Source organism: Sarcophilus harrisii, chromosome 3, assembly GCF_902635505.1.
Source record: "Sarcophilus harrisii chromosome 3, mSarHar1.11, whole genome shotgun sequence".
In the NCBI taxonomy this organism is placed as follows: Eukaryota; Metazoa; Chordata; class Mammalia; order Dasyuromorphia; family Dasyuridae; genus Sarcophilus; species Sarcophilus harrisii.
Genome location: NC_045428.1, coordinates 228,329,769 through 228,341,829, shown reverse-complemented (window position 1 = coordinate 228,341,829; position 12,061 = coordinate 228,329,769). Strand labels below are relative to the sequence as shown.

General features: G+C 37.2%; 1 protein-coding gene across 3 annotated transcripts in view; it reads left to right on the top strand.

The window, feature by feature from the left end:
• The window catches only part of CHST10 (carbohydrate sulfotransferase 10), a 49,052-nt gene extending 41,431 nt beyond the window's left edge, over positions 1–7,621 (top strand). For all 3 annotated transcript variants that reach the window (XM_031959145.1, XM_003765657.4, XM_031959144.1), the window contains 2 exons: positions 2,649–2,754; positions 4,457–7,621. In XM_031959145.1, the coding sequence (XP_031815005.1) occupies positions 2,649–2,754; positions 4,457–4,994 (644 nt within the window). In that variant the 3' untranslated portion in view covers positions 4,995–7,621. The remainder of the gene's footprint in view (positions 1–2,648; positions 2,755–4,456) is intronic.
• Positions 7,622–12,061: the final 4,440 nt, after the last annotated feature.

Below are 12,061 nucleotides of genomic sequence, written 5' to 3'. Positions count from 1 at the left end.
ACCCAATGGGACTTCCTAGCTATTGTAAAGCAGACAAAAGGCTTTCTTTGAAGTCAGAAAGTTCTAAGTTCAAATCTTGTCTCTGATTGCTATGTGACTTTAGATAAGTCATTTAATCTAAGTGCCTTAGGCAGCATTTTAGACCTTCCTTACTAAGTCTTGATTGCAGTCTGTGTAGGTAAATTACTTTAAATGTTTCAGGTCATTTGCATTTTTTTAAAAAGTGGGACAAGAATAGAAAAAAGAAAAATGAAAGCATTTATCCTTTCAATCGTAAAGTTCATCATCAGTGTAAGAGATATGTTGCATAAAAGCCTGAATGAGTATTTTGGCAGCATGTCCAATTTAGCAATCTGAAAATGAAATTTCAATGTACGTCTAAGACAATGAGTATATAAAAATGTCTCCCTAAGTATGCCATGGTAGGATGAGTCACAGTGTTCTGAAGAAATAAACATCTACTTACAGGGGCAGGAGTCTTAGTTGGTGAACAAAAATAGATGACTAATTTGCACAGAGCTACGTAAGAGAAAAATGAATAGTTGCTTGGAGTCGTGCTTGAAATAATTCCTCATAGCATCCTGTGCCTTATGAGCAAGTAAATAAGCAAGTCTATATAGGACATCTGCATGGAGAATTTGATGGTGTGGGTGGAGCAATGGACCTGAAATGGGGAAGACCTGGTTTAGATCCTGCCTCAAACAGTTCCTAGCTGTGTAACCCATGAAATTTCCCATTGCATTTCCTTAATGACTTAGTTTCCCCATTTGTAAAATGAGGGGTTTTGATAGTCTGTAAAGGTCCTATTCACCTCTGAATATATGATACAGTAATTCTAAAACGTTCAAGACTGCAGACAATGAATAGATTGTCTAGGGAGGATTCAAAGGATCATGGATTTAAGGCCAGAGGGGACCTCTCTCCAAACTACTCATTTTGCAGATGCAGAAAGTTAGATTTGAAGAATGAATCTGCCCACAGTCACACAGGGAAGTCAGTGAAAGGACTTTGATTCGAACCAGTGTGGTAATCTGTTCTACAAGTGCTTTTATCTACATTTTGCAGACCAGAAAACTGAGATATGGAGAGGTTCTAGACTATAGCTAAGAAGGGTGAGAGGCAGGCTATGAACCAATGTTTTCTTTTTTGGAGGCAATCAGAATTAAATGACTTAACTAGGATAACACTTTTAGTGTCTGAGGTAAGAGTTGAACTCAGGTCCTCTTGAGAGCCTGTGCTCTATCTGCTGCTCCACTTAGCTGTCTTGAACTCAGGTCTTCTTGACACAACATCTGGTACTCTCTCTACTGGTCCATATGAAGTTCTTTAAACTGTAAATTTACAGGGCAGAATTAACACTGAGAAAGCTTTAAAGAGGTAACAAAGAATTGGGTAAAAACTTTTCATTATAATCAAAATAATTTGTTCCTGTTTGATATCATTCCTGCATGGAATTAAAGCCAGCTTGGTCAATACAGTGAATAGGACTCTGGACCTGAGTTTAAATCTTGACTCTCAGCTGAGGGACCCTGAACAAAAATCACTTAACCTTTCTTGGTCTCATTTTCTGAATCTATAAAATGGGGATGATAATAGCACCTACTTCTTAATGAGTTGATGTTTATAATAAAGTACTTTGCAAACCTTAAAGCTCCCTGTAAATGGTAGCTATTATTATTATGCAAGTTTTTTAAGCTTTGTAAACATCAACTCAAGGAAGTACAAACGGGAAGAATCTGTCACATAGCATTCTATTTTGAAGTCATATCCTTTGTCCCACCAATGTCTACATTGCAATATTTGTCAGTGTGGGCTCAGAGGTGGTACTGTAGCAGGTTGTTAACAATTTCAGGCCAGAATAAACACTACAGATCTTAGAAATGGAATAAAATATCCTTAGTTATATAACTATGGCAATTGTGTCCTCTTTAATTGTTGACTCAACCCAGTTTAAATTCATTACAGATTATATCCAGATTCATCAATTTTTCATACTTTATTTGCTTCTCATTTTTAACTGACACTCCCCTTCCCCAATTGGTTATTGGGTTATTTAAAACTTTTTCTCAGCTTGTTAATTTAGGATCTATTCAGCATCACAGCTTCTGGGAGTGATACAATGACAAGATGACTAACCGGAACTCCCTAGCTAAACCTGTAGATCCGGTAGGAAAGCTCTTCAGGGCTGGTGATGATAGGTTAGCAAAATCCTCCAGAGGGAAAACTATCCAGAGTCCATGTATAGAGTTGCCAGGAATAACTGTCTCCCCCAGCATTCCAGAAATAACCTGGAGCACTTGTTCAGATAATCACATCCAGGGTACTTAGAACTAGCACTGTGTTGGCCCTCTGTGTGCCAGTTTGGATTATTATCTTTTAGTCATACTATCCCATATCCTTGGGGAACTGGTCAGGATTCTTCTTTATGATGCAGATAAGGAAAGTGAAGACCAACATAGAAATTATCCTCTTTCTCCCTCCAGAAGTTGATACATTTAAATCTCTAAGTGTCTTTAGACTTTCTCCAAGTTGAAAACAAACTACTGAAGGAAAGGGACAAGGGAAGTAGAGCCTGCTCTGTGCTAAGTCACCTTTTTTGGTGGGAAGAAAGAGTTTTAGCAGGTTGTCTCTTTCTGTTTGTTTCCCAGGAGTTTTTCCTTCCATTGAAGAGATCCCAGAAAATGTAGTACATGACCATGAAAAAAATGGCCTACCACGTCTGTCTTCTTTCAGTGACTCTGAAATTCAGAAACGGTAAGAGATTTTTCCTAATTAAGGGAGAAAGGTGTTAGAGTAAAATGAAAAATGACTAACATTCACTTCCTAAAATACTGATAGAAGTAGTCTTTATTTAAAAAAACAAAACAAAACAAAACAAAATCCAGTTCTTCATTAGCCACTGATGAAAAGTTCCTTTTAATATTTGAAGGGGAGAAGTGTCCATCAGAAAGGATCATCATCCTTCCCCTTTCTCCCCCCTTATTAATTAAGGTATTTATTCCCTGGTGAGCCAAACTTGATGTGAGATTATGTAAACAATAAGAAATCAGATAGATGATATGTAAATCTCAAATTGTCATTATGATAAGAACCAGACATGTTCAGTATTTTAAAATCTACCATAGCAAAAAAAGTTTTGATATGAGTTTCCCCCCTTATTTAATTATCTAAAGTATTTGCTTTTCTTATTATTACAAACTTCAGAGAATTTTGACTTAACCTGCTTTTTGATAACCAAGTATTTTTAAAAATTCAGATCCTTCAGAATATTGGAAAACTCCTTAAATATTGAAGCCAAGTTTCATTTACATAATCTGTGTTAAAAATAAAGTCATTTAAAAAAACTGTTAATAGCTTTAGTTACAGAACAATTCTGTATTGGCTTTCTCCATTATTTCTAACACATGTATTGTTACTGTTATTGTGATCGCTCTAACCAAGTGATCTGTGGGGAGCAGTCCATATCTACAACTTAGACATATCAGACATATGTAATTGAAAGAATAGAGATATACTACATAAACATATTCATCTTTTTTAAATAAAGCAAAATGTAATTCTCTCTCTACACAGTACCATATACTACGTTCATTCAAATATATATTACATTTTTTCCCCACTCAGACTTGAATAAAACCTAGTTCTATTTTTCAGTGTACCTTTACTTTTTTTTCTTTTTTTCAAAGAGATCTAATTTTAGTAGTACCCAGCCTATATTCAAATCAATATTGAAATTGGTTAGTTTTATTTGTAAATTAGGATTGGCCCAGTTAGAATAATGGCTAAGGAGAGAAAAAAAATGTTAACAAGGTTGTCACTAATTTAATAGGAGCACTATTTCCTTAAATATTTCTCCTTTCAAAGGGCCATGATTTTCATGAATTCTGATCCTGTCCAGTTTATGTTGTTCAGTCATTTTCAGTCATGACTGACTCTTTGTGACCCTATTGGAAGTTTTCTTGCCAAAGACTGGAGAGGTTTAGCCATTTTCTTCTCCAGTTCATTTTACAAATGTGAACATTGAAGCAGACAAGGTTAAATGATTTTCCCAGGAGGTCACACAGCTAGTAACTGTCTGAAACTGAATTTAAACATATCTTCCTGACTATAGACCTAGCACTCTATCACCTATCTATCCAGTTTATACGGCTATTTAGAGTACAGATTCATGAAACTAAACTCATAGATATTTATCAATTACAGTTTTATATTCTAAACTCTAAGCTTCTTTGTATTTCTTTCCTCCTTTTTCTTTTCTAGGTAGTTTAAACTACAGTATATAGATTTAACATAATCAGCCTTTTAATTCATTCAGGATATTTCTCTGCAGATGAAAAGGGACCTCTGTTCATTTTGAAACCATAAGACATAAGTTAAACAGTTTTTTTTTTCAGTTGTTCTTGTAAAATTACCTTTATTCCTTTACTAATTGAGTTTTCCTTTCTTTTTTCTTTAGCTTGAAATCATACTTCAAATTTTTTATCGTAAGAGACCCCTTTGAAAGACTCATTTCTGCTTTTAAGGACAAGTTTGTACATAATCCTAGGTTTGAGCCTTGGTATCGGCATGAGATAGCTCCTGGAATCATTAGAAAATATAGAAAGAATCGAACAGAAACTAGGGGTCTTCAGTTTGAGGATTTTGTGCGTTACCTGGGGGACCCAAACCATAGGTGGTTAGATCTTCAGTTTGGGGACCACATAATTCATTGGGTAACGTATGTAGAACTTTGTGCACCTTGTGAAATAAACTACAGTGTGATTGGACATCATGAGACCTTGGAGGAAGATGCTCCATATATCCTGAAGGAAGCTGGGATTGATCATCTAGTATCTTACCCAACAATTCCTCCAGGCATTACTGTGTATAACAAAACCAAGGTGGAACACTACTTCTTGGGAGTAAGCAAAAGAGACATACGCCGTCTATATGCACGTTTTGAAGGAGACTTTAAGCTCTTTGGGTATCAGAAGCCAGATTTTTTGCTAAACTGATGCCTGAGACCATGAAGAGAGAAGTGTCTTCCTTAAACCAAGGGATATCCAGCTGTATACCTGAACCCAGAACTAGTTTCCTGAACTGCACCTTCATTTTGTAAAATTCCTAATCAATAACAGTTGGCCAGTTGTTAGCTCTTTGGCATGTGAAATGGGACCCCTCCTAATAGCCATTCTTCATTTGTGCATAAAGGGGCACTGAGTGGCTCCATGGTAATCAGGACATCCCTGGCCTCCCATTCCCCCCAGGAATAAAAATAAGAATTTAATCTGCAAAGGGGGACAGGGGTTGAGGAAAATAATACAATTTTAAGAGTGATTTTAGACAACAATGAAGAGAAAGTCTTAATCTCTAATGAATTAATGGATTGTAGGTGGAATTGTCATTTCTGAGTTGCCAGTAATGGTACCTAGTGCTGACAGGAAAAATAGAGAAGTTAACAGGCTGCAAAAATTGTAAAGACTAAAATTTGATGACAAAATTATACCTCTGGGTTTCAGTTTTTTCTTTTTTATTTCTATAAAAACTGAGGGAAGACTCATTTTTTTGGTTTGTTTTTTTCATAACTACATTGGAGAGAATTTGATTTCTCTCCCACTCCAACTCAGTTATATCTCAAAAAGCAATTTCAGGAGATTTTCTTAATGGAGAAAATGCACCTGTGCAATGATGTTCTAAATGCTGAACATTTGTTGGCCAGTAAGTTTACTTAATCCAGTCCAAGAATCCCAAAGTTGATAGTGTTAAATGCTTGAGATAAAGGGAGAGTGCAGTTCCTCTCTCTTTAAAAAGGGGAATTCTTGTTAGACATTAAAGAAAGTTTAGAATGATTTTTTTTAATTTTTTGGATTTTGAAGTCTGACTTTGCTCTGGGTTTAATAAATATTGTCCTGACACTGTTTTCTTTGAACATTCTGCCCATTAGCAACCAATATTTGAATGCCCTATTCTGAACAAGGGCAGTGTATTAAGTACGAGGTGCTTGGTAGGTTCTCCTACTACTTATTCCAAGGTGCCTCTCCTGGTCCTAGGTTTGCATTGTCAATGTATTAGGAAGGCAGGGATGTTTTTCTTTGTTCTTGCCTTGGATCTCAGCAAAATGCCCTAGAGTGGGACCATGGCTTCTACTTGCATTTCTAAAAGTTGTGAGTTTTGAGTTCACCAGCAATAAAATCCAGCAATGTTAAATTGTTTGCTGGCCCTTGTAGGGGGAAGATTGTCCTTAACAATTTTAGCAGTATCAGAATAGACCTCTGTGGTGCAAGAGACAACAGGCAGAGGAAAACCCTCACTTCTAGGGTGTCAGCCTCTGTCTAGCTATTGGAGGGGAACGAATGGAATGTGTTCAGATCTTATTATTGTCACCATATCTAAAGAAATTCCCTAGGGGGAAAGGGGAAAATCCTCAGAGATGAGCCATATACTACCCCATCTAAAGGTAGGGTTTAAAAAATGGGGAGGGGGATTCTTTCTAATAAATGAAGTAGCAAAAATAAGTTGACTCCTATTGTTGAGGCGGCTGTCTTCTTTCTCTGCCCCCCATTTCTCTCTGTCTCCCTTCTTCCCTCTCTTGTCCTTCTCCTCCTCCTCTTTCTCTGTCTCTGACTGTCTCTCTGTCTCTTTCTCTCTGAAACTGTCTCTCTGTCTCTCTCTCTCTCTCTTTCTCTCCTTCTCCTCCTCTCCCTTTCTCTTCTTCTCTCTCCCCCATCTTTTTCCCTTTCTCTCCTAGACTCTTGTCACTGAAAAGACTGATGGCTGTGGTAAAGAAATCACTTAAACCTTAGATGCAATAGGACTTGGAGGTTAGCTGTAAATGCTATTTTCTTGCCTGCTGGGAGCATTCTCCATATCCTATCTGTCACCTGCCCTTTGAATAGTATTTGGTATGTGGGTATGATGTGCAAGGATGTCAAATGATACCAGTGATGGCAAGAGAAATGCAGGCAGCAAGGTGATGTAAAGAAAGGTTGTTGAACTTGGGTTTAAATTTTTACCTGTGTGACACAGGCCCCCATAGGTGCCAGTTTCCTGATCTGTACAGTGAAGAGGTTGAACCCGTTAGTGTTTGAGGTCCCTTCCACTTCCAAAGGATTACATGATCTTTACAACCAGTCACACAAGTTGTCCTGATGGCATCCTATGGAAGCAAAAATGGGCCTCAATACTTGAGAAAAGAAAGAAAAATTAGATTTAAAATATGTGCCAAACCTGACATGTGCTGCACTCAGAAAAAGGTAATATAATAGCTGAAAGTCATTCCAGACACATCTTGACACACTAATTGGTTTAAGGGAAGAGCATTCAACTGACTATTGTTAACTGGAAGGTCTAAAGTAGCAAAAGCTTAAATGCTACTATGTAGTGGTTGGGGCTTTTTGGGTTGGTTTTGTTTGGTTTTGTTTTGTTTTGTTTGACAGATGCAATTACAGAGTCATAGATTTGTTAGTCCTTAACAGTTGTGTGAAGGATGTAATCCTTCAGTTATTTTTATATGAAATCTTAGCCAAGTCCATTGTTGAATACATTTCAGATCTAATGACTTGATTGATGACCTCTTTGCTGACTTAAAATGTAACAATGTGAATAATGTTATTGTGAATTAAGGCCTTAAGGTTCGTCCTAATAAAAAAAAAAGGAAAAACAAAAGATAAACTTTTCTTTCTAAAATGAGTTTGGGGATATTTCTCTTTCTTGTGTTTTATTTTATTGTTTTTATTTTTAATAGTATTTTATTTTTCCAAATGAATGTAAAGATAGTTTTCAACTTTCATTTTTGCAAACCTTTGTGTTTCAAATTTTTCTCCCTCCCTCTCTTATCTCCCTCTCCCCCAAAAGGGGAGCAATCTGATATTGGTTAAATATGTGCAATTTTAAAAAACATATTTCCATATAGTCATAATGTACAAGAAAAATCAGACCAAAAGGGGAAAAACCATGAGGAAGAAAAATAAAACAAGTGCACAAACAACAACAAAGGTGAAAACATTAAGCTTTAATCCACATTAAGTCTCCATAGTTCTCTCTCTGGATGAGGATGGATATTTCTCAATACCTTGTTTGTTACCTTACTGTACAATAACGTTCTAAATGCTGAGCTTTTGTTGGCCAAGCAATTTACCTGACTGAACCCAAGAATTCCTCCTCAAAATGTTCCTGTTGCCAGATGTCCAAGGCAAACCCAAAAGAAGCAGGGAGTTTGCTTAGAGAATGTGTGTCCAAGCTGTGACAGGGAGAGACCTGCAGCCAAAATCTATAAACTTCATCCGGTGTCACCATCAAATATTTATTGGGAACACTGTGTGTCATATATGAATAAAGCACTGAGCTAGGGACTTAAGTAAATGTGTGTTGTGAGTTGTGAGAGAATATACAAAATCAGAGAATCAGGGGGACCTGGATTCAAAATCCTGCCTTATTGCACATTTATTAATTATGTGACCCTGGAGAAGGCACAAAACTTTTCAGTTACTTGGTTAACCTGTAAAATACGTTGGCTTTGTTGGCCTCCAAGCTCTCCTTCAGCTCTAGATTTGTGATCTTAATGTGTGTTAGGAGAGAGCAGAGGGATTTGAGCACAGTCCTGGGAGCCAGAAGACTAAAGAAATGACTAGATTTGTAAAATGCCAGTTCTCATTTAAAATTCTGAGACCAGAAAAATACTTCAATGTTATTTTATTTGATTTTTATAACTCTTAGAAGCAGATGCTATTATCCAATAAACTACATTGCCTCTTATGCAGTGGCTGGCCTAGATAGTATCTAAGATTTTTTAAAGCTCCAGGTCATTCAGTCATTTTAATTGTGTTTGCAGTTTTCTTGGCACAGGTACTGGAGTGGTTTGCCATTTCCTTCTCCAGTTCATTTTACAGATAAGAAAATTGAGGCAAACAGGGTAAAGTGACTTGTCCAAGGTCACACAGCTAATAATTGGAACTCAGATCTTCTTGGCTATAGTCCAGCATTCTGTCCACTATACTGACCAGCTGCCCTTTGAAGTCTAAATAGGACCCTGTAAATACTTAACCGCTGCTCATGGCCCTGTCCAGAGAAGGTTCAAGTGAGCCTTGTCAATCATTATGCCCACATTTCAGGGATTGGGAGAGAGAGGCAAGCTGCTGCTGATTTTTTTTTAACTCAAAGCTTTTGGAAGTCAAGTTGCCATACACGTACACACATGTTCAGTTCATATGTGTGTGTGTATATGTGTGTGTGTGTGTGTGTGTGTGTGTGTGTGTGTTCAGTTTCCTTATATGCCTTACATTTTGATCTTACATTTGACTTCAGGGTTGTATCCTTGCCCCAACAACCACCTTCCCATTTATCTCAATCTCCCATATCTCAGAGCTCTGCAACAGCCTAATACCAACTAGCCTGGATTTTTGGTTTCCTTTCTCCCATTTCAGACTCTTCACTCATCAGCGCTTCTCCTTGCCCAATCACTAGTACTTGGTAGCCTTACACAAAATAAAAAGCTCTTTGCTTGGGCAAACTACTTTTAGCTTCTGTAGGTCTCAGTTTTCTCATCTAGAAAAGGATTGTTCTAGATGATTTCCAAGGGCCTTTTTTTTTTTGTTCTAAATCTTATCATTAGGATGATGTACTTTACTCAATTCTTTAATCAATTAAAATGAATAAACATTTAATAAATGCCTACATGTGCCAGGCACTACCATGAATTAGGGCTTCCCTCTAAGTATAAAATGGGTATGTTGAATTAGATTCTCTCAAATTTCTTTGAATCTCTATCATTCTTTGATTATACCCCGCCTCCTTCACTTCGGTATGTATTAATTGTTTTGGAAGGTGGGCCTTGGTAGTAACTGGAAGGAAAGGGAAGACCTCCCATTGTCCCCAGCATCATTTGTCAATATACTATATAATATGTGTGTGTGTGTGAGTGTAAAATGTATATATTATACATACACACACACACACTAGTTTCAATACTATGTTAGTTAATCATTCACAGAAGAATGAACAAGTTATTATTAAAGTTTCATTTCTAATAACATCCATCCAATTTAATTCCTGCAGACATATTAGAATTGTATAATTGTCTTATCAGGCATGAACAAAGGAGAAGTCCCTCTTTGTCCTGATTGGAGAATGTTTAACATTGTTAAATTTGGTTGGGGGTAGAGGCTATGAGAAGAGCCACATTAATAAGCTAAAGCAAAGACAGCAATAGTAAGTAAATCTAGTAGATATGAGGAGGAGAAAGGTCAAGGAGGAAAGGCCAAAAATATGGAAAAGAGTGTATCAGGGAGGAGTTCATCAGATAAGGACTTTGAAATCATGTTTAAGTCTTGTTTTAAATGAAAAAAAAAAAAGGACTGAAGAAAAAAGTCTAGCTATCTCCTAAAAAGTGTGTTAAGTCAGGGAAGGCAATTTCCAAATTTAAATATTTAATGTTGTTTGTGCCATGAGCTAATGGAGTCTGCTAACAGAGTTGTCATATTCCTTGCTCCCCACTGGCATTTTCAGATTCCTTCTTAGCAGTCACTCAGTAATCATTTCTCCTTTGAAGCACAATACCTTCTGGCTTTTATTACTTTTATCATCCTTATGAAGAGGTTGGTCTAGAAGATAATCTTTACAATCTTGGACAATAGGAGGAGACATGCATCTCCTCCTCAGAAATTGTTGGCCTCATATAAATTCTCCATAGATGTTTTATACTACCCACCTGCATAGCTAAAGATCTTTCTCTAAATCTTTTGCATTCAGTAGGTACCATTGTGGGTACCATTTGTATAAGGGTATTTTTATCACAAGGTTTTAGGTTAGATAGGGCATGGGGAAAGAGGTGAACTAGAAGCATTAGGTTTAGTAAGAAGCAGAGGGGCCCTTGGTTTTGTTTTGGTTATTGAACAGATTCTAAAAAGGTAATTTGTAGGGGGAGGGAGGGGAAATAGTGTCTCCATCTTGCCCTAGAACAAAAGTTACCTGTTTCACAGATCTCAGGATATATTTTAGAAGATTGGTGAATCTAGATGGGAAAAGAAAATGACTTTCTTTCACTAACCTCTAATTGAAATTTATTATTTCCTTCAATTAAAAATATTATTCTGAGAGGAGTTCCATGACTTTACTAGATTGCAAAAGAGATCCTTGATTAATTGTTTTTAAGTTGAGAACCTTTAATCTAGAAGAAGCAGTAATAGCAATGGCCAAGATGCAGAAGCTGTGAGAGATTAATGGGATCAAGAAAAAGTCTCTCCTGAGACTAACTGTTGATGCTCTGGAAAGGCCGTCTGAGGAGAATGGCTAACCAGATATACAACCAAGGAGCTGATCAGGTCAAGGCAATGCACAGTAGTTGATGCAACAGACAACAGAATCCTATATTCTCTTCTTTCTCCATCTCCTCTGTCTCAAAAAAGAGAGTCAATTTTGCTTAGCTGTTCATTCATTTCCAGCTTGCTCTCTCTCCCCCTCTCTCCCTCCCTCCTTCCCTCTCTTCTCTATCTGTCTCTCTGTCTCTTTCTCTTTTTCCTCTCTCCCTCTCTGTCTCCCTTCCTCCCTACTCTCTGTCTCTCTGTGTGTCTCTGTGTCTGTTTCTCTCTCTCTCTCTCTCTCTCTCTCTCTCTCTCACACATACACACACACACACACACACACACACGCACTCACTTTTGACTTGTAAGACAGGGAAGAAGAAAGCCAATTGGCTCTGTTGGTTATAGCTCCAAGCAATCTGCATTTGAATGAGTAGTTTCCTTGAGTGCTCATTTTTATTCTTTTTTTTAATCCAACTGTATTATAAAAACTCTTTGACGGTCCTCAACTTTAGCTTGCTTGGTTATTGAATGTGTGCTTTCTGGGCATTAAAGAGGGGAGCTTCTTCCTTAAAAGGGCAGGATGTTTTTTTTTTTCTTTTGGCAAAACTGGGATTGGGAGTCATTAAAAGCCAATTAAAGAAAGGACATCTATGCAACTTATTAGGGATTCTTTGAACCCTAAATTAATTTATTTTATGAACCCCATGAGGGAGTCAGTGGGAGGGGGGAAAGAGATATGAGAGGAAGAGGAATTATCCAAGAAAAGCACATTTGCTATGAAA